This window comes from Typha latifolia, chromosome 5 (assembly GCF_019914945.1).
Source record: "Typha latifolia isolate L0001 chromosome 5, TyphaL0001v2, whole genome shotgun sequence".
Classification (NCBI taxonomy): domain Eukaryota; kingdom Viridiplantae; phylum Streptophyta; class Magnoliopsida; order Poales; family Typhaceae; genus Typha; species Typha latifolia.
In genome coordinates this window covers 13,404,401-13,432,393 of record NC_133090.1, presented here as the reverse complement: position 1 = coordinate 13,432,393, position 27,993 = coordinate 13,404,401, and the positions used below count along the sequence as shown (strand labels likewise).

At 36.4% G+C, this 27,993-nt stretch overlaps 2 protein-coding genes and 2 non-coding genes across 5 annotated transcripts; 3 read left to right on the top strand and 1 right to left on the bottom strand.

The window, feature by feature from the left end:
- The first annotated feature begins 227 nt into the window (after positions 1-227).
- Positions 228-5,418, top strand: LOC140788015 (protein CHUP1, chloroplastic-like). 2 transcript variants are annotated; one of them, XM_073137096.1, is made up of 11 exons: positions 228-392; positions 522-588; positions 805-1,240; positions 1,698-2,535; positions 2,612-2,831; positions 2,907-3,532; positions 3,628-3,759; positions 3,845-4,026; positions 4,149-4,260; positions 4,622-4,765; positions 5,039-5,418. In XM_073137096.1, exons 4-11 carry the CDS (start codon positions 1,756-1,758, stop codon positions 5,117-5,119), a joined length of 2,277 nt encoding a protein of 758 aa, XP_072993197.1. In that variant the 5' UTR covers positions 228-392; positions 522-588; positions 805-1,240; positions 1,698-1,755; the 3' UTR covers positions 5,120-5,418. The 2 variants fall into 2 exon arrangements, with proteins under 2 accessions (XP_072993197.1, XP_072993196.1); XM_073137095.1 differs by having other exon boundaries at positions 231-392; positions 2,612-3,532.
- Positions 5,419-5,701: 283 nt separating this feature from the next.
- Positions 5,702-5,774, top strand: TRNAR-CCG (transfer RNA arginine (anticodon CCG)). The gene has a single exon. It is a non-coding gene; the product is annotated as a tRNA-Arg (tRNA).
- Positions 5,775-5,853: 79 nt separating this feature from the next.
- On the bottom strand, positions 5,854-5,925 carry TRNAD-GUC (transfer RNA aspartic acid (anticodon GUC)). Its single transcript has one exon. It is a non-coding gene; the product is annotated as a tRNA-Asp (tRNA).
- An 879-nt stretch (positions 5,926-6,804) lies between these two features.
- LOC140789454 (phosphatidylinositol-3-phosphatase myotubularin-1-like) lies at positions 6,805-27,928 on the top strand. Its single transcript, XM_073139160.1, has 19 exons — positions 6,805-6,965; positions 7,066-7,134; positions 9,350-9,424; positions 9,846-9,914; positions 12,519-12,588; positions 13,604-13,653; positions 14,250-14,539; positions 14,685-14,758; positions 15,245-15,308; positions 15,420-15,476; positions 19,447-19,546; positions 19,650-19,763; positions 21,975-22,144; positions 23,077-23,161; positions 24,174-24,404; positions 25,517-25,576; positions 25,660-25,724; positions 26,422-26,701; positions 26,876-27,928. Exons 1-19 carry the CDS (start codon positions 6,918-6,920, stop codon positions 27,383-27,385), a joined length of 2,481 nt encoding a protein of 826 aa, XP_072995261.1. The 5' UTR covers positions 6,805-6,917; the 3' UTR covers positions 27,386-27,928.
- Positions 27,929-27,993: the final 65 nt, after the last annotated feature.

The window sequence follows — 27,993 nt, the reverse complement described above, 5'->3', positions numbered from 1 at the left end:
TCGGCCATAGATAAAAGTAGTGGGTCAGCTTTTCGGTCAAGCTAGGTGGGCAAAGGCTTAGCCCATGCTGTATGCTACCATTTTGGGCTTGGGTTGGGCCGGGCTCAAATCAAACTCGCGCTGAGGTTAGCTCGATTAAAATCAGGTAGCCTGATAATTATCTCTAGCTAAAGTTGAAGACATTCATCATGGAGTCTCTTTACATTTTGTGCTAAAGCTGAAGACCCTCATGGTAAATATCAAATCCATTCCCACCACATCATCAACGGGGACTTCAAGCTCTCCAACCTCCTCGTCAACACTGCCAGCCTTTTCGAGCTTGAGCCAAGTTAGCCCTAGCTCGCTCAAGCTCGGTTCTGAAAATAGGTCTCATCTACTTTAGTATGGTTAATGTAAGTTAGCCTTCTGCACTCTTTCGTAGAAATAAAAAATAAAATCATTGGAGTTTGACGATGAAGAGTGGAGTTTGATGATGAAAAGATGAGTTCTTTGTCTGTTTTGTGTTATTTTCTGAACAACAGAGGAAGAAGACGAAGTAGCATGAGAGAGAGCAGAGAGGGGAAGAAAACAAAAACTTTCCTACACCAGGTATTTTCTGCTCTTTTCTTAAACCAAGTATTAATTAAAACACTATTTAACTTTTACTTCTCGTAAAAGATAAACAAATAAAATAAAAAAGAGCGAGGATAATTGTCTCTACCTACTCTACCGAAGGCTAATGAATTAACTCACAAACAATCATAAATTCTAGAATCTTTTTTTTTTACTGCAAAATGATATTTTTCTTTTCTTTTTCACAAAAAGGTTATAACAGCTGAATTTGAGTCCAGTGTCGATTCAACCACACATCCCCTGCCCCTACGGCTAGCAGCAAGGCAGTAGTCTCTTTCAAATTTCAAATTTTCAAACAACATCCCCCACATAAAGCAAAATCCGACCACCTTTTTCGCAGTCGCCAATTCCGAGGCGCACAAAACTCTCGAACTCGGAGCATCGTGTCTTAAAATCCGCTCGAAGAAAGAGGAAGGAATATATATAATCCAGATGAGAGGAGAGGAGAGGAGAGAAGGAATCACCCGTATCTGTGTTCTGGGTTTCAAATGAGGAGCTTTGGAGAGCTGAGCCGGATTCTTTTGGTCCTTTAGCTGGAGAAATGTTGGTTTTGGTTCGGGGGGAATTGGTCTTCGCCGGCAAACTTTGAGCTTTGGAGCTTGGGAGGTGGAGTCGACGGGAAAATGAGGTAGGTCTCTCAAATAGGTTTTCGTTTCTCGTCGACATGATTCGCCTTATCGCAGAAAGATTGCATTTTTATGGTGTTTTCTGCTTCATTATATTATGAGCTGCATCTTATTTTAGGAAAGTTTTGTTTTTTATGTTGTCTTTGTTCTCAATCTTCGCTGTCTTGTTTGTTTCTTCAAGCTAGTATGCTTCGTATTACTGATATATGTCTGCTTGTGACTATAAGTGAAGAAGAAGAAAAAAAAGGTTGCCGTTTTATTTTCAGAATATATCTTGGCTGGATCTTCTCTAGATCCAAAGATGTTGGAAAACCACTTGTTATGTAATCTCTAGTGGTTCTCTACAAACTTTAGGCTGGAAGCAATAATGCACTTAATTGAGACTAAGATGTGTTTTTCTTTCTTGCTGTGGTGCTTACTTGTTTCCGTTTTGCTATTTCTATCATCATCCATTTGTAGGTGAGTGATGCAAATGATTGGGTCAGCATTTCATTGTGCATGCTGATTTGCTTCAAATATGAGAGAAGATATTATGTTTGATAATCAAACAAAACCATGCAAATGTTCTGCATACAATCAAAATGCGGCGAAGGTCGCCGAGGGAAAGAGCAATGGAAACATTCTGAAGCCCAAGTTCAGTTCCTCTTGGGGTTCCCAAATTGTGAGAGGATTCACAACAGATAAGAAAACCAAGATGCAGACTTCCAAGAAGCCACCTCTTGCTTGCTCGGAAAACTCTAATCAGAACAATCAACACATACCGCACCATTCTCGGGTAAAAAGATCTCTCATTGGTGATTTCCCTTCCTCAGCTAATGCTGCCCAAGTTCATCCCAATGTATTCGATTGCCACCATACGAGATCCCCTGCCTCCCATGATCTTGTTCTCGAGCTAGATCACCTTCGGCGGCTACTCCGGGAATCCAAGGAAAGGGAACTGGCCCTACAGTCTGAACTGCTACAACATAAAGAAAACCCAAAAGTATTGGATCTTGAAAGGGAACTTGATACAAAAAGGACCGAGATTGATGAGCTTGCACGCAGGGCTACTTTGTTGGAAGCTGAGAAGATAAACCTTTCTGAGCAATTGGACAACTTATCCTCTATTGTAAAGCACAGGGAAGGAAACCAAAGGGTAGACAATGCAGAGAGAAATGAATCTTCTTGCACGAGTTTAGAGGTAGAAGTTGTCGAATTACGCCGACTAAACAAAGAGCTCCAGCTTCAGAAGAGAAATCTAGCATTTAGGCTTTCTTCCGCAGAATCCAGGCTTGCTGGTCTTGCAAAGGATTCAGAGGTTCCATTGATTACTCTTCTCTTCTTCTCTTTATTCTTCTTCTGTTAAAAAGCTAAATTCTTATCTGTTTTGCCAGAGTGATATAGTTGCGAAGGTTGAAGCTGAGGCGTCACTATTGAGGCACACAAATGCAAATTTAAGTAAGCAAGTCGAGGGCTTGCAAATGAGTAGGCTAACTGAGGTTGAGGAACTTGCATACCTACGCTGGATTAACTCGTGCTTACGCCATGAGCTCTGCAATGCAGACAAAGCATCGAGGCAAACGCCATGTTTAGATGATGACATCAGTAGTACTGGTGAGGATACTGAAACAGATGCTCATGATATCCCTTCTGAGATCTGCAATTCTAAGAAACCGGTCCTTAATTCAGAATCTGAAGCTATTCTAGATAGAGAGTGGTTCCAAGTCCAGGAAGAGACAAGCCCCAGGCGCAGGCATTCGATTAGCGGCACAAAAGAATGTGTGGAAGACTTGAGTTATATTAAGAGAAGGCAATCTGATCATTTTATCTGTTACAAAGAAAAGGAGAATGAAACATCTTCTTATGTAAATCGGTGCACCGTAAGGGATAAGCACCAACTACTTGCAGAAAAGTATGATCTTGGTGGTGCTCAAAGTTCAAAATTAGTTGCCGGCAAGACAGAAACTTGCAAGGCTTCGACTATAGATGTCGAAAAGCGTGCATTGCGCATCCCCAACCCTCCGCCAAGACCTTCCACTTCTGTACCTCAAAATGCTAAGCTGAATGGTTTAGCACCAAATCCACCTCCGCTGCCACCGCCACCGCCACCGCCACCTCCTCCACCCAAATTCTCAACGAGAAGTGCAGGGGTGATGCAGCGAGCACCGCAGGTTGCTGAGTTGTATCATTCACTTATGAAAAGGGACTCAAGAAAAGACTCTTGCGGCGGAGGAACTTGTGAAGTTCCTAATGTTGCAAATGTTCGCAGTAGCATGATTGGTGAAATTGAGAACCGCTCTTCCCATTTGATGGCTGTACGAAATTCTTGACCAACTTTTCTTATTTAGCATAGTAGGTAGAATCATCTTTCATAACATGCTAAGTATTATCTTTGTTCTTTCCTTTTCAGATAAAAGCAGATGTTGAGACTCAGGGTGAGTTTGTGAAATCTCTGATAAAGGAGGTGAATGATGCAGCTTATCGTGACATTGAGGATGTGCTTGCGTTTGTGAAGTGGCTCGATGATGAACTTTGCTTTTTGGTAAGCATACTTCATTTAGCATGCATCCTTTTCACCTGCAATTATGACTATTATCTTTATGACCTCTTTCTTTCTATCCATTAAGGTTGATGAGAGGGCAGTATTAAAGCACTTCGAATGGCCAGAAAAGAAAGCTGACACGCTGCGAGAAGCGGCTTTTGGGTATCGTGACCTGAAAAAATTGGAATCTGAAGTTTCAAATTATGAGGACGATCCACGTCTTCCTTGCGATGTTGCACTGAAGAAAATGGTCTCATTATCTGAAAAGTAAGGGACTCATTTTATTTTATTTAATTGTGAATTACTATTGCTGCAATATTTGTAGAATGAAATTTACGGCAATGCTTATTAATTAAACACAAAGCTCATTCTTTCCGTACCAAATTTAGGATGGAGCGAAGTGTCTATAACCTTGTGCGGACAAGAGATGTGATGCTACGCAACTGCAAGGAGTTCAAAATTCCTACCGACTGGATGCTCGACAGTGGTATCATTAGCAAGGTATATATATATATATACTTGTGTTGTACCATGACTATAAATTCTTTTTGAATGTCACCAATATGATCGAGCTTCTAATATCTTGTTTATTGATTTTAGTGACTGTACTAGAACCAATATGTGGTGCTCTCTGTAAAGTATTTTTTTTAGGACTGCAACTAAGTACGTTAGTAGATCTCTGCAAAATTTTGGATCTTGAGTGTAATGAGTTAGTTCATTTGTTAAAATAAAGAACCTTGAAAGGCTTCAACATGAATTAGTATGACTATCGAGTCTTAATTTGTTAAGCTACCAAAATGAGAATATTCTGCTGGATTCTTCATGTATCAAATTGTTTTATTTTACCCCCTTATGGCTGCAGATAAAATTTGCGTCTGTGAAGTTGGCAAAGAATTATATGAAAAGAGTGGCATCAGAGCTTCAATCTACTGGAGCATCTAACAAAGATCCGGCATTGGAGTATATGCTACTTCAGGGTGTCAGATTTGCTTTCAGAATTCATCAGGTAAGACGTCGTGCTAGTAGAAATTGTGGAGTAACTGATACTGTTCTATAGCATCTTAAAATTGCATCAATTTTCAAAAACATAGAGGCGGTCTTAATATGACTCTTTTGCACTTTTACGTGGCATACTACTGTTACATTCTTTTGATGTAATTAGATATGGAAATTCCTACCTGGAAGGAGAGTTATAATGTCTTTTATCAAAACTTTGAATCAAATATCTCATTATTATTTTTGCCATATGCCATTAAGCATGTTAGCTTCTACTTTGCAGTTTGCTGGAGGATTCGATGCAGAGACAATGCGTGCATTCGAAGAGTTGCGCAACCTAGCCCATGATAGAAACAAGCCCTAGTGATGGGATCTTGGATGGCAAGGCTAACAAGAAGGCCAAAGTTTGTAGCTTACTTTCTCAGTAAGAATGATACAGAATCAAGTTATATATATATCAAATATTTGATATTCGGTGTGTAAGTATGTTGTTTTGCAATCTCCCGATTGGATTGGTTCTTGTAAATGTTTGGCAACCGTTCATACTTGAAAGGCAAAATATGTTTATCACCAGCCTTGCAAGATTGTTGTAGTCACTACTCTGCTACTTAAATGGGTTGAGGTTTTTATATTTTCAAATAGCAAATGAGTCTTAATTGACTATGGATTTCTTTTTATTAATGTTATATATTCGAAAACTACCATGTAAAACTATATTGGAAATTAAGGGTAAATACAATTTAGTCGCCATGAACATGAGTGCCTCCTGGATTAATTAGTTGGACTACTACTCCGTTCGACTGAATCAGGCTGATCCGTGGCAGGCAAACTCCATGGGCTACTACGGGGAAAGAGACGGCGGCCAAGAGAAGGATAAGAAGGACAGTGTGAATTTGACAATGTTGATATTTTGAATTATTTAATAATTAATTCAAAAGTGAAAAATGATCGCGTGGCCTAATGGATAAGGCGCTCGCCTCCGGAGCGGGAGATTGTGGGTTCGAGTCCCATCGCGATCGCTCTAATTTAATCTCCTTTTACTTCCATTTTAACATTTTATGCAATATCAAAATCAAAATCAAAACTAAAATATCTTAACGCCGTTGCCGGGGATCGAACCCGGGTCACCCGCGTGACAGGCGGGAATACTCACCACTATACTACAACGACTAGTTATTAAATGACGGGAATAATCATTACATATAGTTACGTCATAAACTCTACATACTAACAATAATTTTTTTTCCATCGTTAAATTGGTTGAACAAAAAGCTAATCCTCGCTAGATAGAAAAATGCTAAAAATCTCATCAAACTTTAACCAACATACTAAGTTGCCTAGTTTAAAATTTAAATTATGTACGTCATTAAATTATTACTCCGAACTAAACGCTGCTGAGATATTACTTTAAGTTCGTCTAATCTTATTATTTAAAAAGTTTTAAGGTTTTTTTGTCAAATGCCTCAAAAATATGTAGGTCATGGAATAAACAAAAATCCTTAAAAATAAATTTGAAATATATTAAATAAGAGAGCTCATGGAAAAGAAGTTGAAATAAAGATTAATTATATTTTATCTTTTATGTATTTATGCGTAAAATTATTATACTCCTCAGTCTCTCTATCTATCCAAATTAGCTGACCTGAATTACTAAAATATCTTATTATATTAAATATAATAAATCTCTAAAAATGCCTAAATTTATCTTCTCCCTAATTAATTTGTCTAAAAAATATAACATTTGCAGTTTGATAATTTGGCACGTTTATTAGCGAATATGTATAATGGACCAATTTGGTAAAAAATTATATAGAATGATAATGCATTTTACCCTAAAAACAATGTCAACTATTTAAATTTTTTATTAATAAATTATCTCCAATAAAGGAGTGGATAAAGGAAAAGATATAGAATACTGTAACATGTGTTTATCCTTGGTCAACATGGCTCCGGATTCCGGAGGACATATATGCAATAAAGCCCTATGGGTTTTAAGGAATATGTAATAACTCCTCATTTATATAGAACTTTTGTATTCATATACTTGTCTTGTTCGACATTTCATCAAACACAAGCAAAGCAACGCAAAGCAAAGGGAGAGAGAGCAATAGTTTGACGGAAGGCACGAAGAAGCCCTAGGGTTCCTTGGGCGATTCGCGACGATGGATGGGGCGGCGACTTGGGATGCCCTAGAATGGACCCAAATCGATGTACTACCCCCTCTCTCCTCAAGGCTAGGGCTTTCAATTCCTTCTCGATTTGTTTTTAGTTTTTGTGCGCTTACGTGTGTCTTTCCCGTGCCGATTGCAGCCCGTTTCGAGATCGCCGACGCATGGCATGGACGAGTTTCTGCTGGAGGCGGAGGAGGTCATTGTTCAGGTGTGACTTCTTCGCCTTTTCTAAATTCCAATTCGAACTCATCATCCTTTAGGATTTTTTTTTTCTTTGATATCGACCACTTTTTTTTTTTTCCGGAAATTCATCTTTCTGTCTGATTTGGGTTCCCAATCATGTGCCTTTTATGGTGCACTTAGTGTTGAAGGTGAAGCAGGGATTTGGTGGTGTCGAGTTTTTCAGTATCACTATAGGCAGAATGTTTGATAATTTGTTATGGTGAATAATTTTGGAATTGTCTTGGAGGTGTGAGCAGGAAAGTTTCAAGGTAAAAATGGAAATGAATAGTTTTGTTTTACGTATGATGTAGAAAGCCAAAGAAGGGAATTAGACTGACTCTTTGGCTTTGTCAAAAAATGACATTTGCGGTTCTAGTGTGTTTTGTACTTGTGGAAGTACAATTTTTTTTTTTTGAAACAGAGAGAAAAAGGAGTGAACAGGTAATTATACAAAAAGAGAATGAGAAAAGCTTTTCATAGGCTTGGAGAAAGTTCTATTTTTTAAGAGAGTAGATGGAGTTCAAGTGTATTAAAACTGTCCCCTGAATACCTATAGATTATACATTAGTATCGAAAGTCTCACTTTTGACAACCATACTCCCTCAGACTTCCTAGAAGATGAATAGCTCAATTGTCTACCATTTAAGATTAACACGACACCTTTCCAAGATTAGCAGTACGATTGACCACTGATCAAGGTTACAAGATATTAGATCAAGAGTGACGATGCAATTGATCACCGATCAGTATTAATGAGATTGACAAGATATATAATTATGATTGGCAGTGCGATTGACCACCGATCAAAATTAATAAGATTGACAAAATATTTGATCATGATTAGCAGTATGATTGACCAGCAATCTAGATTAATAAGATTGATAAGATATTTGATATATTGGTTAAAAAAGACAAAACTTCGAGCCTCGATCATGATGATGATAGGATGATCTTCACATGATTACTTTCTCAACAAATTTGAAGGTTGATGTAGCAACATCCGAATGATGCGGTTTCTGATCTTCGATATTTATTAGACAAGAAAAATTAATGCAATCGCGATGTGTCGAAATATGATTCAAATTGAGCTAGAAAAATCGATTACAAGGGCAGTCCAGTGATAAACTTCATGTAGACGAAAACATCACTGATTTGACTATATCTCCAAGGAGTTATAGGTGAACTCAAATACTGAAAACGTGTATCAAAGTGTCATGGTTATATGTTGGGAATAAAATCTAAACTCCCTCCATATTGTTTAGTATTTTTTTATGGCAATCTACCCTTTTTTTCAACTTATCATGTGAAGAACCTTTTATAAGATGCTTTTTACATGATCAGCAGTTCAATGAGTTTTTTTTTTATTTTTTATTTATATAATCTCCGTGAGAATACTTCAGGAAAACTCATTAGTCTAATGAGGGCCGATTGGTTACTACAGAGTATGGTAGTTCATAAGGAGAGGATAATTAAGATTACTAGTATGATGTAAAATGGATTGCTCGATTATATAGATTCTAGTCCAACCGAGCAGCATTATTTTCTGTGATATAGTTGGCTTAGATGAGTCTTTTATTCTGTCTCAATAGGGTTCCATGTGCAGATGCAAAATATATGATAATTTACTTCAGATATGGGATCTTGTAGATCTTGTCGTTGGTGGTGAACTTCTTCTGCAGCTACTCAAGTTGTCTCTTGGTGCATGGTATTATCCACCTTATTAAGCATTTCATCGAGGAATCAACGATATTATGATCTTTACTATGATACATGTTGTGGACAGATAAGAAGTTAAGCTATTTATATATTATGCTATGAGGCACTAGAAAACCAGAAATTATACTAAATTGATCAGACAATGTTATTGTGTTTGTCTTGGTGATTTATACATTATGCTATGAGAGTATGAGGTGTTAGTGATTTCTTTACCTCCTGCCTTGGTAATAGAAATTAAACTTCAGATTAAGCAGATTTCCAACATTTATTCTGTTGTTTGCCATGGATGTTCCTGCTCAATTATGAACAAGAATTGTTTGAGCTTAAGTAAAGTTTTTCTTTTTCATCTTAAATTCTTAATTGTTTTGTCTCTGCGTAATATAGGAAGATCTAGTAAGCTGATGTAATGAGAAAAAAATATTTTCATTTCTAGGCTGCTTACTGTGCAGTTGCACTAATAATCTGCTTTTGTTAACTATTGCTAGGGACATGGTGTGGTTCTACTAAATACAGATGAGGCAGGTACCTTGTCAGTGACAAATTTCCGCCTTCTTTTTGTGGTAAGGATGATGTATATTGTGGTGCATTCGTAGACTTATTACTTTCTTTGCTGCATTACCTTTGGAATAATCAAAGAGACATTGAAGTGCTCTTCCTACTTGGAGGCAGCTTTGACATAAGATATATATATATATATCGCTGCTGATTTGATTGTTCAGTTGTTTTTGTTGGGGTAGCTAAATGCTGTACAATGATTGATTGCATATTCTCTTAGTCTTAGCGTCTTCGAATATAACCAATGTTTTAGTAGATTACATCTACTTAATATGTTGTTTGTTGATCCTAAAGGAATACTTAATTTTTCTTTGGATTGAAGCTTGTATAATGTTGCTTTTTTATGTGGCTTATTTCATGCCTAATTTCAGCAAGACATTCAGATATTCCCTTCTTATACTTTTATATCTTTAAACTTTATTGCAGAGCCAGGTAAACCAGGGGGTAATTGCACTTGGCACGATACCTTTGACTACAATTGAGAAGTTTACTGATGTAAGTGTGCTAGATGAATTCATTCCCTCTTGTTTTGGATTGTCTAATGATATATACCATGATATGTATGATCCTTCTATCTGTATGCAGTGCCATGAAATGGCACAGAATTTTTAGACAACTTTGGTTTTTGACAACTTTGAGTTGCCATTATTTGATCTACACAAACTATAAGTATCTATCTGATATCAAAAGCCAATGAATTGGCCAATTTTTACCTTTTCTGGTTGGGGGGTTGGTTACTAAACCCAAGTTACTAAAAATCCAACAATGCCATTCTAGACCTTATGGAAACCTTTTCTGGTAATCACATTTCTCTTAAAACTAGCCAAAAAAAAACACACACACACACAAAAAGTGGTACTTTGGTTTTCATATTTTGTCATATAGTTTCGATTAGGGGTGGTAATCGGGTTGGGTTAAGCGGGTTCGGATCGGGTCAATTTTACCCTAACATGAACACGACCTGATTAATAAATAGGTTGTATTTAGTAAACACGAACATAACCTGATTATTAAACGGGTAACACGACACGACTCATCTAACCCATTTAATAAACGGGTCGGATTAACCTGACACGCTAACACGACTCATCTAACCCGTTTAATAAACGGATCGGGTTAACCCGATACGTTAACACGACCCGTTTAACCCGTTTAATAAATCATATATAAAATTCTATATTTATTAATTTATCTTACAAACAAAATAATCTATTTTCAACTCGAAACTCATACAACATCAAAATTACAATTCTATTAATTTACCATAACAAAAATCTATACAACAAAGTTTAGAGTTTAGAACAAAGTTCCAACTCTTAACCAAATTTCATACAATAAATTGCATGGAACAAAATTTAAAACAAAGTTTACAACAAATTTATACAACAAGTTTTAGTTCTAACTCTCAAATCTAACAATCTCATGACATTTATAACAAATCTAACAATCCTATGACAATCCCATAACTTCAATGCAGCAGCTTATTAATCTGACTAGACTTCTGTGTTGCAACTTTGCAATTAATATGACTTCATTCTTGAACTCCTTTTTGCCCTGACCAAAGCTCCTTGAAAGCCTTTTCACAGCTATCTCTTACCCTCCGGGTAGCAGTCCCTGTAAAAGACAACCGTCTAGTGATTATTTGTATAATGATCTTATACATCTGAAAGATTAATCATTGGCAGTTTTCAGATTGTTCACCTTGTACACATGGCCAAATCCACCTTGTCCAAGCTTATTTGAATCACTGAAATTACTAGTAGCCATTGCTATTTTCCTTCGTCCCCATTCTTCTCCTTATTGACTTGGCCCTGAGAAATCTATTTTGGCCTCAATTTGAGAACGATTACCAGATAACAAGTATTCTTTCTTCCCACCATTTTGCAGGAAATCTGCTTTAATCCAATCACAAAATTTTAGATCAAATTTGTAGTCGAAATTAAGAAGTATTCCATCATAATTTAACTCTCATTGATTAGCATAGTGCTAAATCTTTACCCTTGATTTGTTTTCTATACTTCCACCATAGAAAGCTGCAAGTTGCTAAGATAATGACTACCACTATAGGCACTATTACAATCGGTATCCAATGGATACCTGCCGACCAAAGTTCGAAAAGAATAGCATTAACAAACAAGTAAAACTCAATGGAAGTTGCTTTATGCAGAGTTGTAAATTACAACGACAGGAAAATGATTACCTTTATCCTCGGGATCTGCATCCCATTTACCATATGTATAGTTCCATTCACCTGCTGTGTTCTCATCTTACTTCTAGTCAGATTTAACCCACCGATTCTCCCACCTATCTTGATATTACAACAAGAAATGACAAAAATCAGTAAGTACATAGATCTCCAAGGCCAAGGTCAAGACCCATCTCCATTACTAACACCACCACCACAAGGAAAAGCTGAAGTGCTTCTCCTTCTGCCTCGGGTGGAGTAGGGGGAAGGAGGACATGAGTCTGTCGTCGGTGGTGGGGGCGAGGCATCGGTCAACACACTCGATTGGAGCATGGACTCGACTCTGCCATTGCCAGTTGGGGCGGGGTGGAGGCGCTTCAAGTAGTAGATGAGGGCGGCAGTGTGAGGAAGAGTGGGAGTGGGAGGCGGCGGCATGAGGAAAAGATAAAGAGTGGGAGTGAGAAATGAATGAGGCAGCTGCTAGGAGAAAAAGAGAGTAGGTGAGTGAGTGAGGTGAGGGATTAGGTATTTAGGTTTAGATATTAGGTTATATATATATATATATATATATATATCGGGTTGACCCGACCTGACCCATATATTTAAACGGGTCAAAACGGTTCAGTGGTATAAACCCGAACACAACCTGATTATAAAATGAGTTAGGTGGGTTGACCCATTTATGACCTGAACCCAATTACACTAAACCCAAACCCGATTAAGAGTTAGGTTATCGTGTCGAGTTATCAGATCGGGTCAATTTCTGCCACTCCTAGTTTCGACTCATGAATTTTTGTACAGGTTATCACAGTTTGCTTGTTTTAGGTGCTTATGCTGTCTAGGAATAAAATACTAGATTACTCTTTAAAAAATGAAAGAAATGTTCTCTCTAATTAAATTACTACTTCTTTTAGGATGTGAAGATTCCTTCGGCTTCACGTCAGTCTGATAAGATGCAACCACGCGAACTTCTTCAAGTTGTTGGTATGCTCCTTGATTATTGATATTTAGTACACTCATTTTCTTAAATACCATGAATTTCAGTTTTCATAAAACCACATAGGCAATTAAATGTGGAATCAAGGTTCCAAGTGCAAGTCTATGATTGAACTTTACATGATTTGATCTTGATTGTTTTCTTTTTAGCACTCAGTGCTACAAAAAAGTAGCTGATAATCTATTTTATTCTGCTGAAGAGTACCTGTTTTGCAGCAGAGACAAATATGTGTGTACTTTTCTCATACTTACTGAGGTTCTTTCTTCAATACTTAATTTATTACTGAACTTGTCACCACAAGTTTACTTACTAACACTGGTGCAGGACAATACAACATACGAAGGTTTTTTCTGGTCTAATCTGAAATTTAACTTGCACTTAGTAAGACAAACAGACTTTGACTAGGCATGGAAGTATGGGAGTCAAAAAGAATACATAAAGAGTATTGTGATGAATGAGAGTAGGGAATTTTGCAAGGAGGTGATGACATTTTTAATAACTTATGTACTGTAGTTGAGCAATCCTCCTATTCTTTCATGGAAGTGGACATGCATGGTTGCTTCTGAGGATCTTCCATAAAAAGTTACATGAGAGGTTGTTTATAATAAATATGGATATAAGTACATAACATAGGGGCTTTTGTTGTCATCACTCAATCAGCGATAAATACATTTTAGAAAATAAACTGTGTACTCTCCACAACACGATGCCGTTTTTTTTCCTTTTTGATATAGATGTTATAATTTTGGCAAGCTTGTTCAACTAAGGTTTTTGCATCCTGGATCTTGTGTAACATTGTTATTCAGCATGCGAATAATGTTGATATAGAAGTTATTCAGCACATGTAACTTTCTTGCTGAATTCTTACGAGAACAGGGTTTTCCTTTATTGTCATGCTCTCAGCCAATTGTTTCTCTATGGATAAAAGATATGCATTTCAGCTTTAACTAGATTTGTTTTGTGATAAACTCATTCTCTTAAATTTTTTTTTTAACTTTACAGGTAAAGATATGAGAATTATCATTTTTGGTTTTCGGCCTAGAACTATTCAGGTCATTCCCAAGAAACTTTTTTTTTCTTTTATAATTTGTAATTTACTGCTTTATGTGTTATCTGACTTTTCTCTTAGCTGTATATATTACTTATGCCTTTAATGATGCAGCTACTTTAACATACTAAATTCGTGATGCCTAAGACTTGGGTTTATATTTCTAGTTTGCACAGATTGCAAGGTGTAACTCTTTTCCTTTAATGCCCATTTAACATGATCTCATGCTAATAACCTACTTACAGTAAAAATCAGTTACTTTATATATAGAAGGGGTCCTAAGAATAACATTGTAGCCTTCTTTTTAGCTTGGAAGGCCTTCTCTTGCCATATGCTTCCTTGGCACATGAACTATTATGTCATGACAACTAATGCTTGGCTTATTACCCTCTTTCTGCTTTATCCAATTGAAGGAAGAAAAATGATCATATTTTCATGCTTTAGCACCTACAAAGCATGGAATTTCTTTCTAAATGGGGAAAAATTATTGTGACAATGCTAGAATTGGAATTTCAAGCTATGGACTTCTAAATATGTTGTTTATCTTGTACCATGAGTATTTTATTGAGTAAGAGCTGGTATGTGGAATGCAACTTACAGAGACATGCAGTGGTCGACGCCTTATGGAGATACACAAAGCCTGCACAACTATGGGATCTATATACATTCTCTTGTGGTCCTTCCAAGTTTAACAATACAAACCCCAAGTTGCGGCTATTTGAAGAGTATTGTCGTCTTCTAGGGAAAAAGCCTTTGCATGTACCAAGCAATGCAATTGAGGTTGAAAGACTCACACTATCCAATGATTGGTGGAGAATTACTGCAATTAACAGTAGCTATTCATTTTGTCCAACTTATCCTTCTATGTTGATTGTGCCGAAGGGTATCAGGTACTTTTATGCAAGTCATGTTCTTGGTATACTATCATTTGTCAGTAATGAGATATTAAAACCTCTTCTTTATGTTTTAATTCTTGAAACTTCTGTATCTTCAACTAGTTGCCTCCTTAGTTGTGTGTTTACTTTCTTATATTAGTGATGAAGATCTACTACAAGCTTCTATTTTCCGCTCGAGCAAACGGTTGCCTGTGATTTCTTGGACTGACTCTGGTATGTGAGCTGATGCATCTCATGTTTTTAGCATCATTATGCTCATGCACTCCCTCTCTTTATCTAGTCATTCTTATATATATACATACACGGTCTTTCAACTGTATTTGTAATTTCTTCATGAATTGAAGATCAATGCCATTTTTCATGCTCCTCTGCATTGAAGGGGGTTGGAAAATTGATTGATTTACTAATAAATTCAATGGGTCATGCAACTCATCTTTTAGTATCCCAGTTCATAAACCAGTCAAAGGTTTGCTGGTTTATTCATTGAAATGTTCATTACACTACTAGATTGACTTGGCGTTCTTTATCAATATCACTTGGCATTGATCTATTCTATAATTCTATTTTCTATATTGGTTAAGACATTCTTTAACATTTATGAATGATATTGTTGAAACTTGACACATTAAATATATAATGGAAAGTCTTTGTATTTATTCAAAATTATGTAGCAAAACTTACTATTGGTGGCTTATGTAGGGACTGGAGCTGTTCTTGCACGATCGTCTCAGCCACTTGTCGGTCTTGTGATGAACCTTAGGAAGTAATTGTCATTTGCTTCACCTGTTTCCTGACTCGTCTTCTTTTCTTTTCAATGTTGCATACTGTCGGAGCTTTTCTGAGTAAAAGTGACTTGGACGTATTTCTTTTGCAGTGATGCAGATGAGAAGCTTGTTGCTGCACTATGTACGCAAACTAATCGATCTCGAAGGTAACCTTTGTTTGTGCTGCACCTCTTATATCACTCTGCCTTTTTAAATTAACATCTCTTGCATATGGTCTATAGCAAGGTTCCCAGTATCGGGATCGGTATCGGCCATCCAGAAAAACGATACGTATCGGCCGTTCGTATCGGATCAAACTATTTTTTAATTATATAAAATTCTAAATATTATTTAAAAATGCAGAAAAATGCAGAAAAATTTAGAAAAAAATGACAAAATAAGAAAATAAAAATTACTCATATATGAAGTCTAAAAACTTAAAAAAATGTATTAACTTACTCAAAATTTAAAACTTTGTTGAATACCGAGCTGGTTCTCGTAAATTTCTATAGTCTTCATCATCATAATTACCATAAGTTTGTAAATATTGATGTCTGAGACCTGATGCTCCAAAAAGTGATTCCATCATACTAGTTATATTGTATGAATCTTGTTGTGTGACTTGCGTTTGAGGAGGATAATAATCAGCATTTGGATCTTGTGCCTGAGAATATTGATGATACTGAGGATAATAACTAGCATATGAATATTGTGATGGCTCCAAACAATAAATACTCGATGTACCATAATCATAGGAACCAAAATGTATCTCATGACGACGTCGCTGATATGTATATATATCCTCAGTTTCTCTATCTTCACTTCTTATGCCTTTTTGACTTTCCTCAACAAATGTAGATAGAACGATCTCACCACCATATGTATCATCAGGACTATGACTGGTACTAGTAGGTATACTATCTCTCGTTGCTGAATGACTCATACCAGCCTCTGCCCTCGTCGTAGTCTCTCCCAATATTTCATCTAACCATGAGTTATCTGTCATCTAATAACCCGTCCTCTATTTTTTTGATCCATGGAGTCAAGGGGTCTTCTTCATCAAAAACATGATTTAAATCAATCAGTTGTTCATTTTCTGCCTTTCTTAAATTTCTCCCTCAATCTCATATTATAATGATAAAAAACTAACTTCTCCAATCTTTCCATTGTCAATCGGTTGTGTGTTTTTGTGTGGATTAAGGAGAAAGTAGTCCAATATTTTTCACACTGTGATGAAGACACAGTTTGACTTAAAATCTTCTTTGCTATTGTCGTCAAATTTGGTGCCTCCTCCTATCCATAAATAGACCACCATTAAGTTAGAGTGTTATGAGATATAGCTGCAGCAACTTTAGCACTATTGAATTGCCCAGCTTTCAATCTATATCTCTCCATCTGAAATTAGAAATATATTATTAGCTTATTGATTATATTGAAAGTTAAAACTTAAAACAAATAATAATAAAATTATTTAATTGAATCATAACTCACTTCTTTATCGCACATGATTTGCTTATGAATATCGGGCTCAAGCTTGCTGATTACCTTTCTAACCTCTAACAAGACTTTACTATCATTATTGACATTTTTAAAGAATTGAAATCTTGGATTAAAAACATACCCTGTAGAAATTTAAAATTTGTAAGCATTCAAATTTTTAAATATTCATAAATAAAAGTAAATTAAAACTTAAAACTTAAAAGCATGCTTAACAGCAGCGTGTATATCTCTATGTAGTTGTTTGTTCTATCTAGAATCAATCATCTTCCACCACTTTCTATAACTTTGGCCCACATTTTTTTTATTAATTGTTTAGCTATGTCCATTGCCTCATATTTAAGAATCCCATCTCAGATTTGTTATCACTGTCTACAAGGCTTAATACTTTGACAAGAGGCTCAAATACTGCGGTGACAATTGTAATATTATCCCAAAATGTATTTCCAAGAGCCATATTTTTCAAAGTTTCACCTAAAAATTTATCTTTAGGTTTTATATTCTTAATTTTCATAGACAACTCCTATGATGTAAATATCTACATAATATAATCCTTATAGCGCATGATGCTTTCCAATGCTAAAAAGTGAGTGGCAAATCTAGTAACGTCGGGTCTGATGATCTCCATACCACTAGTTATCTGCCTGAGTAAATTAAGAACCCAACCATGGTTATATATAAAATTTGTTAACCTCTGACCTTCACATATGACATGTCAATTTCAGGCTCTTTTGTAATATCCTCTAACATCAGATCAATACAATGTGCAGCATATGACGTCTAATATAAATGAGGTTTTTTAATCATCAGTAAATTTCTAGCAGCTTTATAATTCACCAATTTTTTGTACCACCTCATCCATCAACTGACAAATATAATTTGCATTTTTGAAATAAGCAGTAGCATCCATAGACTTCAAAAATATTGTCCCCATGCCAGAGTACACTAAGAAATTAATTATATTTCTTCTGTTTTGTGTACTCTACCCATCACACATTAGTGTACAACCAAATTCATCCCAATACCGTTTAAATGTCTCAATATAAGTATGAAGTTCATCTACCTCTAAGTCACGATATTTAGTAGCAATATCATTTGAACTAGGAGGGTGAACACCAGGCCTACTGATTGTATAGCATCCAATATAGTGTGATAGTAAGGGCTATCAACTACATTGAAAGGAATATGATTGTAAAAGAAAAATTTAGAGATAGCTCTACCAATGTGTTTCTTTCAATTTTTAATTCCTTTGAGAGTTGTCTTGATGGAAGTCTGTGTACGACCTCTTTTTTTTCTTAAGATATGTATCCATTGGTCCAATATTTTCAGACTCTGCTATAACACCAGGAGTCTTATGGGTAGAACTGCTGCCCCTATATTCTCTCTCTCCTCGTATATTAACTGATCTAGATCTTTAAAAGTTACCATCAGTGCTTCTTCTCATCTCTTCCTCTTCTCTATGCATATTTCTGCTCTCTTTCATTGCCCTCCTCATCTGTCTTTCTTCCTCATCCTTCTTACTTTGCTCACTGATATCATCATCAATGTGTACAAGATTATGTATCAATTTTTCACGAATTATTGACTCTTTGTTGTGCAGATTGTTTATCCTTCTTTTTGCCAATTAAATGAGCCAACATCTGCTTTTTAACTTCCAAAGACACTTGAGTGCAAGCCGCTACATTTCCTTGTCTTCTAGCTAAATGTTCTTTTAAACGGCTGACACCGCCACTTATTTTCTTTCTACACCAGTTGCATTTAACGCGTCGTTTATCTTGTGCAATAGTGCTGCAATGTTGCCACCCAATATCGGTATCATTTGACTTCTCTTTTGGAGCCATTGATATTTTAGCTCTGCAACTAAAAAACATAAACAAAAATCAAAATAAAATATAAAATAATTTAAAATTTATGAGACATAATTGCATAAGCAGCACCAGATGCTGCTGCAGCAGAGAAGCTGCTGCTGCCGCTTTGCTTCTGTTGCTGCTCTGCTGGCAGAGAAGTCTCCGCTGCAACAATTGCTGGTGCGTAGCAGCACCTACTGCAGGTGCAGCTGCTGCACAATGAAAAAAAAAATTGAAAAAAAACTTACTCAAGGTCGTCGAATCTTCATCGGAGAACGTCGTCTGAGGTCGAGGTCACCTGAGAGACGGAGATCTACTCACTACTCAACCGCCGGTGAGAAAGAGAATAAGAGATCCGTGAGAAAGAGAGAAAGAAAGAAAAGAGAAAGAAAGAAAAGAGAGGAAAAGAGAGAAAGAGAGAGAGAAAATGGAGAGAGGCAGGTGGGGGGTGGGGACATCAATTATTGATGTATCCGGGTCGGATCCGACCCGTTCCCACCCGATTCGGCCGAAGCCCTAGCCGAAACCAGCAAACCAACTGGTTTCGGCTGGGATCGGGGCCGATCCCGATCCGTTTCGGCTGATCCCACTCGAGATCGGCCGAAACTGGGAACCTGGATAAGTATGGGTCAATGCTATCTATTGGATTCTTAAGATCTTTGCAATTCTTTTTGAAGAAGCTCCTATTTTCATCTCATAAACAAGCATTACTTCTATGCTAGCTTATTTTTCCTCTCCGCTCAATCTGTGTTCACTATGTTATATGATTATATGATGTCCCCAATATGTACAGGAAGCTCTACATTGTTGATGCAAGGCCTAGAAAGAATGCATTAGCAAATGGGGCAAAGGGAGGTGGCTCAGAATCGTCATCTAATTATTTCCAGTCAGAGGTCTGTTAATTACATCAATTGATTAATCTCTTACATCTAACTGTAGTCTCCTTTGTGATTTGTATTTGTTGTCCATTATCTTATTTAGTTTTGGGTCAACTAGGTTTTCTTCCTCGGAATAGAAAATATCCATGTCATGAGAGAGAGCCTCAATCGCCTCAGGGAGTATGTGGATACTCATGGCACGACTTCATCAGATGGAATGTCATCGTTCTTGGTGAGTTTCCAAATTGTTGTCCCTCTTTCTCTATGATTGATCTTGTAGTTATCTCCTGCGCCGCTAAGATGTTAGTATGTTGCAATTTATGAAAATAAGCCTATATATCACATGGAGTTATGGTTTTTAAACAAATAATTTCACCCTTTTATTCATTCCTATGGAAAATTTTAAATATGATATGGCTTCATAGTTCTTATCTTTATTATACTTGAAACTATCATGGGGGCAAAGTCATTCCTTTGGGTTATTTATACCAAGAGACAGAGCCCCTTTAAAATTGGTACTCTTTGTGCTTTTAAAACATCAGGAAAGTTGAAGATGTTTTCCTATTATATTGTTGATCCTAGTTTATTGATCTTGTTGTATTATGATTTATGATTATCTGGTTGTAATTATTGTGCACTTGAGGAGGATAAGAGAGAAATCAGAGATAATGTATGAAAGAAAGCAGTATTTGGACTTTGGACCAAAATCTTCTTTCATTTATCAAATATTGATAATATGTACCTGGGTTCAACTCTTTCTTCCATAATGTAGAACCTTATAAGTAATGTGAGCAACTATATTAAGAAACACCCTGATTTTTTTTTTCTATGGAGATAAAATGTTGGTTACTCGAAAAGACCCTTCCTAAACCTCCCAAATGTTATTTCATTATTTGAATCCCAAAATTTTTCATTCTATTGTTTCAATATGTTTTGTGCTAATGTTCATCGTACAATTGATATAGTAAAATTTAAGAAAACTTTGGGCCGTATTGCAACCCCCTCTTTGCCTTTGTTTTTGGATTTGGAACCATATGTTGGTTGTAATAAATGCTCTGGAACTTGGTATCAGGATCAGAATTGGCTGTCGAGAAAAATGATATATATTAGTCGTATCGGTCGCCCATATCGGAATAGACTATATTAATTACATAAAATTCTTAATATAATTTAAAATAATAAAAAAATTCTAAAAATTAAGAAAAATAGAAAATTAAGAAAAGAAAAATTAGTCACATATGAAGTCTAAAAACTAAAGAAAAAACTCAAACAAAATTATAATAAATTTCGACTTAAATTTGATAAAGTTTATATTCTTAAGTTACTATTGCCAAACAACAGTGAAGAGAAAGATGGCAGCAAGAAAAAAAAAAGATTAAAAAGTGGGTGAGAAAGAGAAAAATGAGAAATGAGAAAAGAAATCATCTGATGTTGAAGAGGTTCATCGGATTGGCCGCCGAATGAGCTCAGTAAAGTGTGAGGGGTGAGAGGAGAGTGGATGTGAGAGATAGAAGGTAAAAACTAAAAGAAAAAAAAACAGGCAGATGAGGATATCAATTACTAGTGTCTTCTAAGTTAGATACATTATAGACTTGACTTGAATCTTAAAAAAAAAAAAAATCTAATTTCAACGATATTGCTGATTTTTGGCCGAGACCAGCCTATCCAAACCAGACTTGTTTTGGGTCTGGATCGACCGATTTTTGGTTTATAGTTGTAATTTATAAAGCAAAACCAGAACCTTACCCCTGTCTTAATTCGTGGTACTCAACTTGGAATTAGTCAGTGTAAAATTTGAAATTTGGAAGCCAGATCCTGACAGTTATCCTTTCGACATTTCTTTTGACTCATCTTGAGTATCATTACAATTTTCTACCACATGGGCAGATATAAGATGAATGCATGTTGGGGTTGGATTAGTCCAATGTGTTTCAAGAATCAAGATTGCCACTTTCCACCTTTTAAAGATATAGTTAGTGAATAATGAGTACCAGAGCTTAGCTGAGGCATAGGATATGAAACTGGGGTTTCTTACGGATGATCAGGTGTCATTATTGGTATATTGTTCTTGCAGTCCTTGACTTTCTGTAGTTAATAAATGAAAGTGCTTGGGATTAGCTTTTGTTTCATAAATTTCGTTGTACTCCTATATCGTACTAATGTCTGTTTAAGTTGCACAGCTATCTTCGGAACTAGGTTATATAGTTATATAATCTACAAGGATGAGATCCTTTAATGTAAAATATTATAGTTCTATGTTTAGGACTTACATATGGCACTGCTACATTTTATCATTTTAATAAAATCCATTTTCTCTCGTTTGGATGGAACTGCTTATGCTTGCTTCCATTTTTAATATCAGCTTGAAACTTATTTATGAAATGTTGGCTTCATACTTCTATGGAATTCTAGTGGAAAAGCATGACATGTCATCCTTTGGCAGAGAACTGGTGGATGGACATGGGGTGGGGGAAATTTGAGCAGCATGTCAGCATCTGTTGCAACACTAGGAGTCAGTGGTTGGTTAATCCATATTCAGAATGTGCTGGTTGGCTCTGCTTGGATTGCTGCCCGTGTCGCCCTAGAATCAGCCTCAGTTCTTGTACATTGCAGGTTTCGTTTTGTCTTAATTACTGACATTTATCTTATGACTGATTTGTATGTCATGTTACAATAGTTGTTAAAATATTCAAATTAATAGCTACTTCCAATTGAGAAATTAAATATCTAATCAAACGGAGAACTGGATAAGGAGGAGGAATCTCAATGGGTGAGCTTTTTTTTTTTCCAAAGAAACTGGTTTCCTGCATTTTAGGTCTATAGGTATGCGGAGTAAGTAGGTATCTTAAAGGCTGATGGGTTATATAGGGTATGTACCTTCTCGACATGAAGATTGAGGATTAGCCACTAAGTCTATAAAGGTATAGATGTCTGTGAAGTTGCTTGTGAAGTGTATTTTTCTGAACTGCATGATACTTATAGGGTTGTCTCTTCCTGATAGGTTGATCTTGATCTCTTTCACTCTTAACTTCCTTGATATCTTATACTATGCACAGCAATAATAGGCCTTAATTCTGTAAACTTTGGACTTCAGAAGTGAATATAGATGTTTCTCTTCCTGTTTATTTTATCGGCTACTCCAAAAGAACCAGGACAGAACTATGCACTCTTATCGGTTGAAGGTGGTGCAGAACTTAGTGAATTATCTTCCTAAGCTGCATCAATTTGATCTATTTTGGTCGATGTGTTAGGATGTACTGCTTGTTTATGATTTCATTGACTGCCGATCTGCTGAACTTTCACCTGTAATTCTTAGAGACCTTAGCCATGATGTGATGCAGTTTATTTTCACAAGTTATCTGACTGTTTGATTACTTGGTTACACAGTATTTACCTGCCATGCTATGTACTTAGATTTCAAAAAAAAAAATAGGACATTCACTTACTCTTTGCTAGCAGTATACTAGAATTAACTTCAGGGTTTAGATTTTGACAAACTTTTTTCATATTCTTTTGTTGAAACTATTTTGATTCTCACTTTGTAGTGATGGATGGGATCGAACAACTCAACTGGTCTCACTTGCTTGCTTATTGCTTGACCCATACTACCGGACGTTTAAGGGATTTCAGGTATATGGAGACTTATGTTGGTAGTATTTTTGTTGTGCAGAGGTTCTGCATGTTTTTATTTTATTAATTTTTTTTCTTGACCCAACCTCAAAGCCTTTAATGTTGAGGATATATTTGTCTTGTGCAAATTCTTGGAAGACTAAGATTTGGATTATTTGCACCGAAAAGCTCCTAGGTTTTGGTAATAGTAAGATTGAACTCTTGAAACTGTACCTTCATTTTCTATACTAGATGCACACTTTTGTATAATATAGTGTGCACAAGGGCCTAAACTTGCTCTTTTGAAAATTTATAAGTTCCTTTTGTGCAAATAGCCCCTGAGATTTACAATGCTACATTTCCTGGTAAAAAATTATTCCTTTTTGCATCTTAGAGAAATAGTAAAAGGATGGTATTACTATTTCCTTTTCCTTTGCTACTTTTTGTATTGCATGAAGGCAGATCCACAACATGCCACATCTTTAAGGAGGAGGGAGCAAACCAAAAGCTTGAGCAGTTCTTCTGTTCTGGATATTTTTTTCCATCAAAGACAATGGGATTCACTTTAATTTACTGAAATGATTTCCCTGGGATCTGCTCTTAGAATGAACAATTTCTAGGTGAAAGTGGATTTATGCTTTTAGCTGTTTCTAGGTGAAGATGTACTTAATATGTTTGACATATTCATATGTGACATGCATCTCCATTTTTTCTCTTTTCTGTATGTTGTTATTTCACTTATTATTTAGATGCTTCTTTAGTGCAAAATTTGCATATGCATCGCTTGATAGATGAGTGTGTTAATCTTTTTCTCATCTCCACAAGGACAGATGACTCACTGAGATTATAAAAGGGTTTTATTTTCTGTAAAACTGTGAACATACATTTTTCTGGTATTGATCTTTGACTGAGGGACTTTGTCAGCTTGTTGTGTGTTTGTGTTTGCCCGTGGGTTGTCATTGTAATGAATTTGGGCATACCTGTTAATTTGTTGTTATCAAGGCACAATAGAGGTAATATTTCTCTCTTATAGGCTCTTGTGGAGAAAGATTGGCTAGCATTTGGTCATCCTTTTTCAGAACGAATGGGAATTCCAACAGTATCAGACAATAGCAATATGCCTTCAGAATTATCCAGGCAATCTTCTATTGGAAATCTATCTACTTCACCAATGCGGAGCGTTTCAGGACCAGGATTGTCATCGTCACCTGGTAGTTTGTCTCATGCACAGGCATCAAATAACAGTTCTCCTATACTTCTTCAGGTATGATGCTAGTTTATTACTGGAAAGTAATATCTAATTATCTATGACATGTATGTCAGTACTTTACTGAACCTTTGACTTTTATTGATTTCACCAAGATGTAGGATACCTAATCTCAGTGCTACATATTGTTTGCTTGCTCTTTTGGTAGAATGGTCTTTTTTAATAAGTCAAGTCAGATTTTTTTTAGACTGGCATTGACCTTTTGAAGCTTCATCCTTCTTTAAGCAAGTATTGAGTTCTAACATTTATATGGATATGAGCCAATCATGATTATATGTAAATGTTTTACACACCGACCTTAACTGGATTTTGCTTATACTTTATAACAAAGTGAGCATGCTGAGTGAGTGAGTTTGTGTTATTATGTTTTTGTGGAATACTGGGATATAACAAGTAGCAATTAGTCTTCTTGTTTCACTTCTGTTAACTGGTTTACACGATAGGATTTTGAGTTGCAAATTAATGTGATTTTTCTCATCTTTTAGCATCTGGTAGTCTTGTTTTGACTTTTGACTCGTTGAGGGTTTGCATGTTTTCTCAGTTGTTGATATTCATCTTCTGGCCTGGATGAATCTTTTTCTATGAAGTACAGCGACATACTTATTAACTTATGGATTACTTAAGAACTCTGCCTCTTGTAATGCAATTTTGATGTTTAGTTTCAAAGTTTATGCTTAGGGTTGAAACTGGTTTCGCCTGAGTCAGTCAGTCTCCTGCATCACAATCTTCATCCACTTGGGTAATTAAAATGACGAAATCTAAAAGAAATATAACTGCAGTTTCCTACTGTACTTTAATGGTTTTTGTCTGTCACATCATTATTTGGCAAGACTATCCATTCTTTGTGTGGGGCATTCTCCATTGGGGTTTCATGTGGGCCTGGGAAAGCATGCATTGCACTGAGTCCTCATTGCTGAAATTTATCCTGCTAGTGCATTTTTTACGATCAGATATTCTCTATTTGCATTTTCTTTCCTGGTTAGCATATCAGCCATATAATATATTTCCACTATAGTCCTTCACCAGTGTTGGTTTCCTTTTTTTTCTTTTTGTATTTTATGGTTAAATCTTCTATTTTCTCTAATTTCTATAATTTTCTTGATTACCAGTGGGTGGATTGCATTTCACATTTGCTACGTTTGTACCCCTGCGCATTTGAGTTCTCTTCAGTAAGTCTGATGATCTTTAAGAAAATTATGTGTGTTGTTTATGATGACGATCTTCCTTACTATTTTTTAGTTTGTATTTGCAGACGTTTTTAGTTGATTTTCTGGATTGTGTTCTGTCGTGCCGCTTTGGAAACTTCTTATGCAACAGGTATTTTCTAAGAGTTCTGGTTAGTTTCTGTGGACACTGTTTCACCAAGGTGACATAGGGAAAGCATGCCACTCTCATGAACTCAATATTTAGTTTGACGTGAGCCTGGAGTAGATGCGATCTTCATCTGCTGATAGAAATATTTACATTGTGGGTATCATTTGAAATGTCACCTTGGTGAAACAGTGGAATGCTGTAATTCTCTGATGCTTGCTGGTGCTGTGAGCTGTAATTTCTGCACATCTAGAGAAATTGCTAAGCTTGTTTCTGGATGCTTCATTTCTTTTTGATTATTTCTTCACCCTTTGGAAGTAGAGATTGCTTTTGTTTGTTTCTACTCCAAAGTCACTAGAAAAGAACTACAGATGCTCTTTGAGAAAAATGTTACCTAGATCGTTGAGCTTTGGTTTATATCATAGTGTTGAACCAGCGCTAATGGATATTCAGTGCTTTAAGCATTGGTATCCGGTCATGTCTTTTTTCAAACCAACGTATCCCTTGGATCTCGTCTTTGCTGAGCCTTCTCTTCCCTTATTTTCCTGTTTCATGCTTCTATCTTCAGTTACTGTATATCTTGACTGTCTGGTTGGAAAATCTTCTTTGATTCTTCTTACTTTCTTTTTTTATTTTTTATTTTCTTCCCCCGCTTCATTTTTTACTCCTTAACTGTGGATTTTAAGTGGTGTTCTCTATTTAGTGAGAAGGAGAGGCAGCAATCTGGAATTGCAGATGCTTGTGGGTGCCTGTGGATGTACTTAGATGATCTACGTGCTTCTGGGGGTAGCTTGCATGTCCATTATAATCTATTCTATGACCCAGTGAAACACGATGGTCCATTATTGCCTCCTGCTGCAGCACTAGCTCCAACAATTTGGCCCCAGTTTCATTTACGGTGGGCGTGTCCTTTAGAGTCTCAAGGTGGGGAGCTTGAATCTCAATGCCGTGCTATGTCCAATAAGTATTCTGAAACGTTGAAGGTATTCTCTATTTGTTCCATTAAACTTTGTTCTTTTGACTGAATTTTTACTACAACCATGATCTTTCATGTGAAAAGAAAAAAAATACTATTAGTAAGTATTGTAGGTTTTAATATTTGAACTAATTTTGCATTGATGTAGTATTGTTGTTTTTCTTTTGCGAGTGATCTACAGGAAAAGGAGATGGCGGAAAATATGGCCAGAGATCTCAAAACGAAGGCAGAGGCTTTAGCCAAAGAATTAGAGAAGGAGAGACAAGCCAATCATTCTGCCCTAGCCACAGCTAAAAGATCCCGCAGGGAGAGTCTAGCCATAAGAAGGGCAATAGAGTCTCTTGGATGTAAGGTTCATTTCTCAAGCAATGAAAACCATGATCTAGGAAGCACATTGTTCAACAAAACAGAGGGGCTGTCATATTCTTTTCAAAGAGATTCCGGTGCTGGAAGTCAACGTGATGAGAAAGCTGATCTCTCAGTAGCAATTTCAGCTATTGAGGATAGCCTGTTCTCTGGTAACTCAATCAGCGAAGTGTGTGAATCCGTTTGTCCTTTCCGCACAAGAGAAGGTTGCAACTGGCCAGAAGCAGAATGTGCGCAGCTTGGTAGCCAGTTTATTGGGTTGAAGGCAAATTTTGACGCGTTCGACCGACTATCTATTTATGATTGCTATTTTAAAGCAGAGTAGGGAAAGATTATTTGGAGAAAGCTTTGCAGCCCACTTGGTAGATGTCATTGAATTTGCAGATGCTTGGTATCTTCAGGTTACAGTACAATCTGGCGATGATTAATTTGATCAATGTGAATGATAAATGATGAAGCCAGAGATAATAATTTTGTGCTCCATGGCGATGATTTCTTGATGTCTTGTCATATATCCACATTAACAGTTGGAGCTTGACAATGCAAGTTCCTCGAAGGGATTTCCAGCCATGGGCATACAACCTCTGCTGAGGGCATTGAGATATTGTTCACCATAGACATTGGCATATCTTTAACAGACATTAGGTTTAGTAGGCAGTTGTACATAACATGAAAATTTATTGGACTTCGACGGACCACCGAACGGTGGATCTTTAGGAACTATGATTAAATTATTTGGGTTACTGAAGTTTATCAGACCCTTAACAAATAAAGAATAAGCCTACCTCAAAAATGGTGTTGATTGCACAAGGATCTGTCTGTAACTAGATAACAGTGAACTTTCTTAATTACTGAAACCTTTTCTTAACTTGCAAGTTGTATGCTTCTCTCTGAAATGTTGATACTCAGATGTCAGGAAGTTGCAGTAACTTG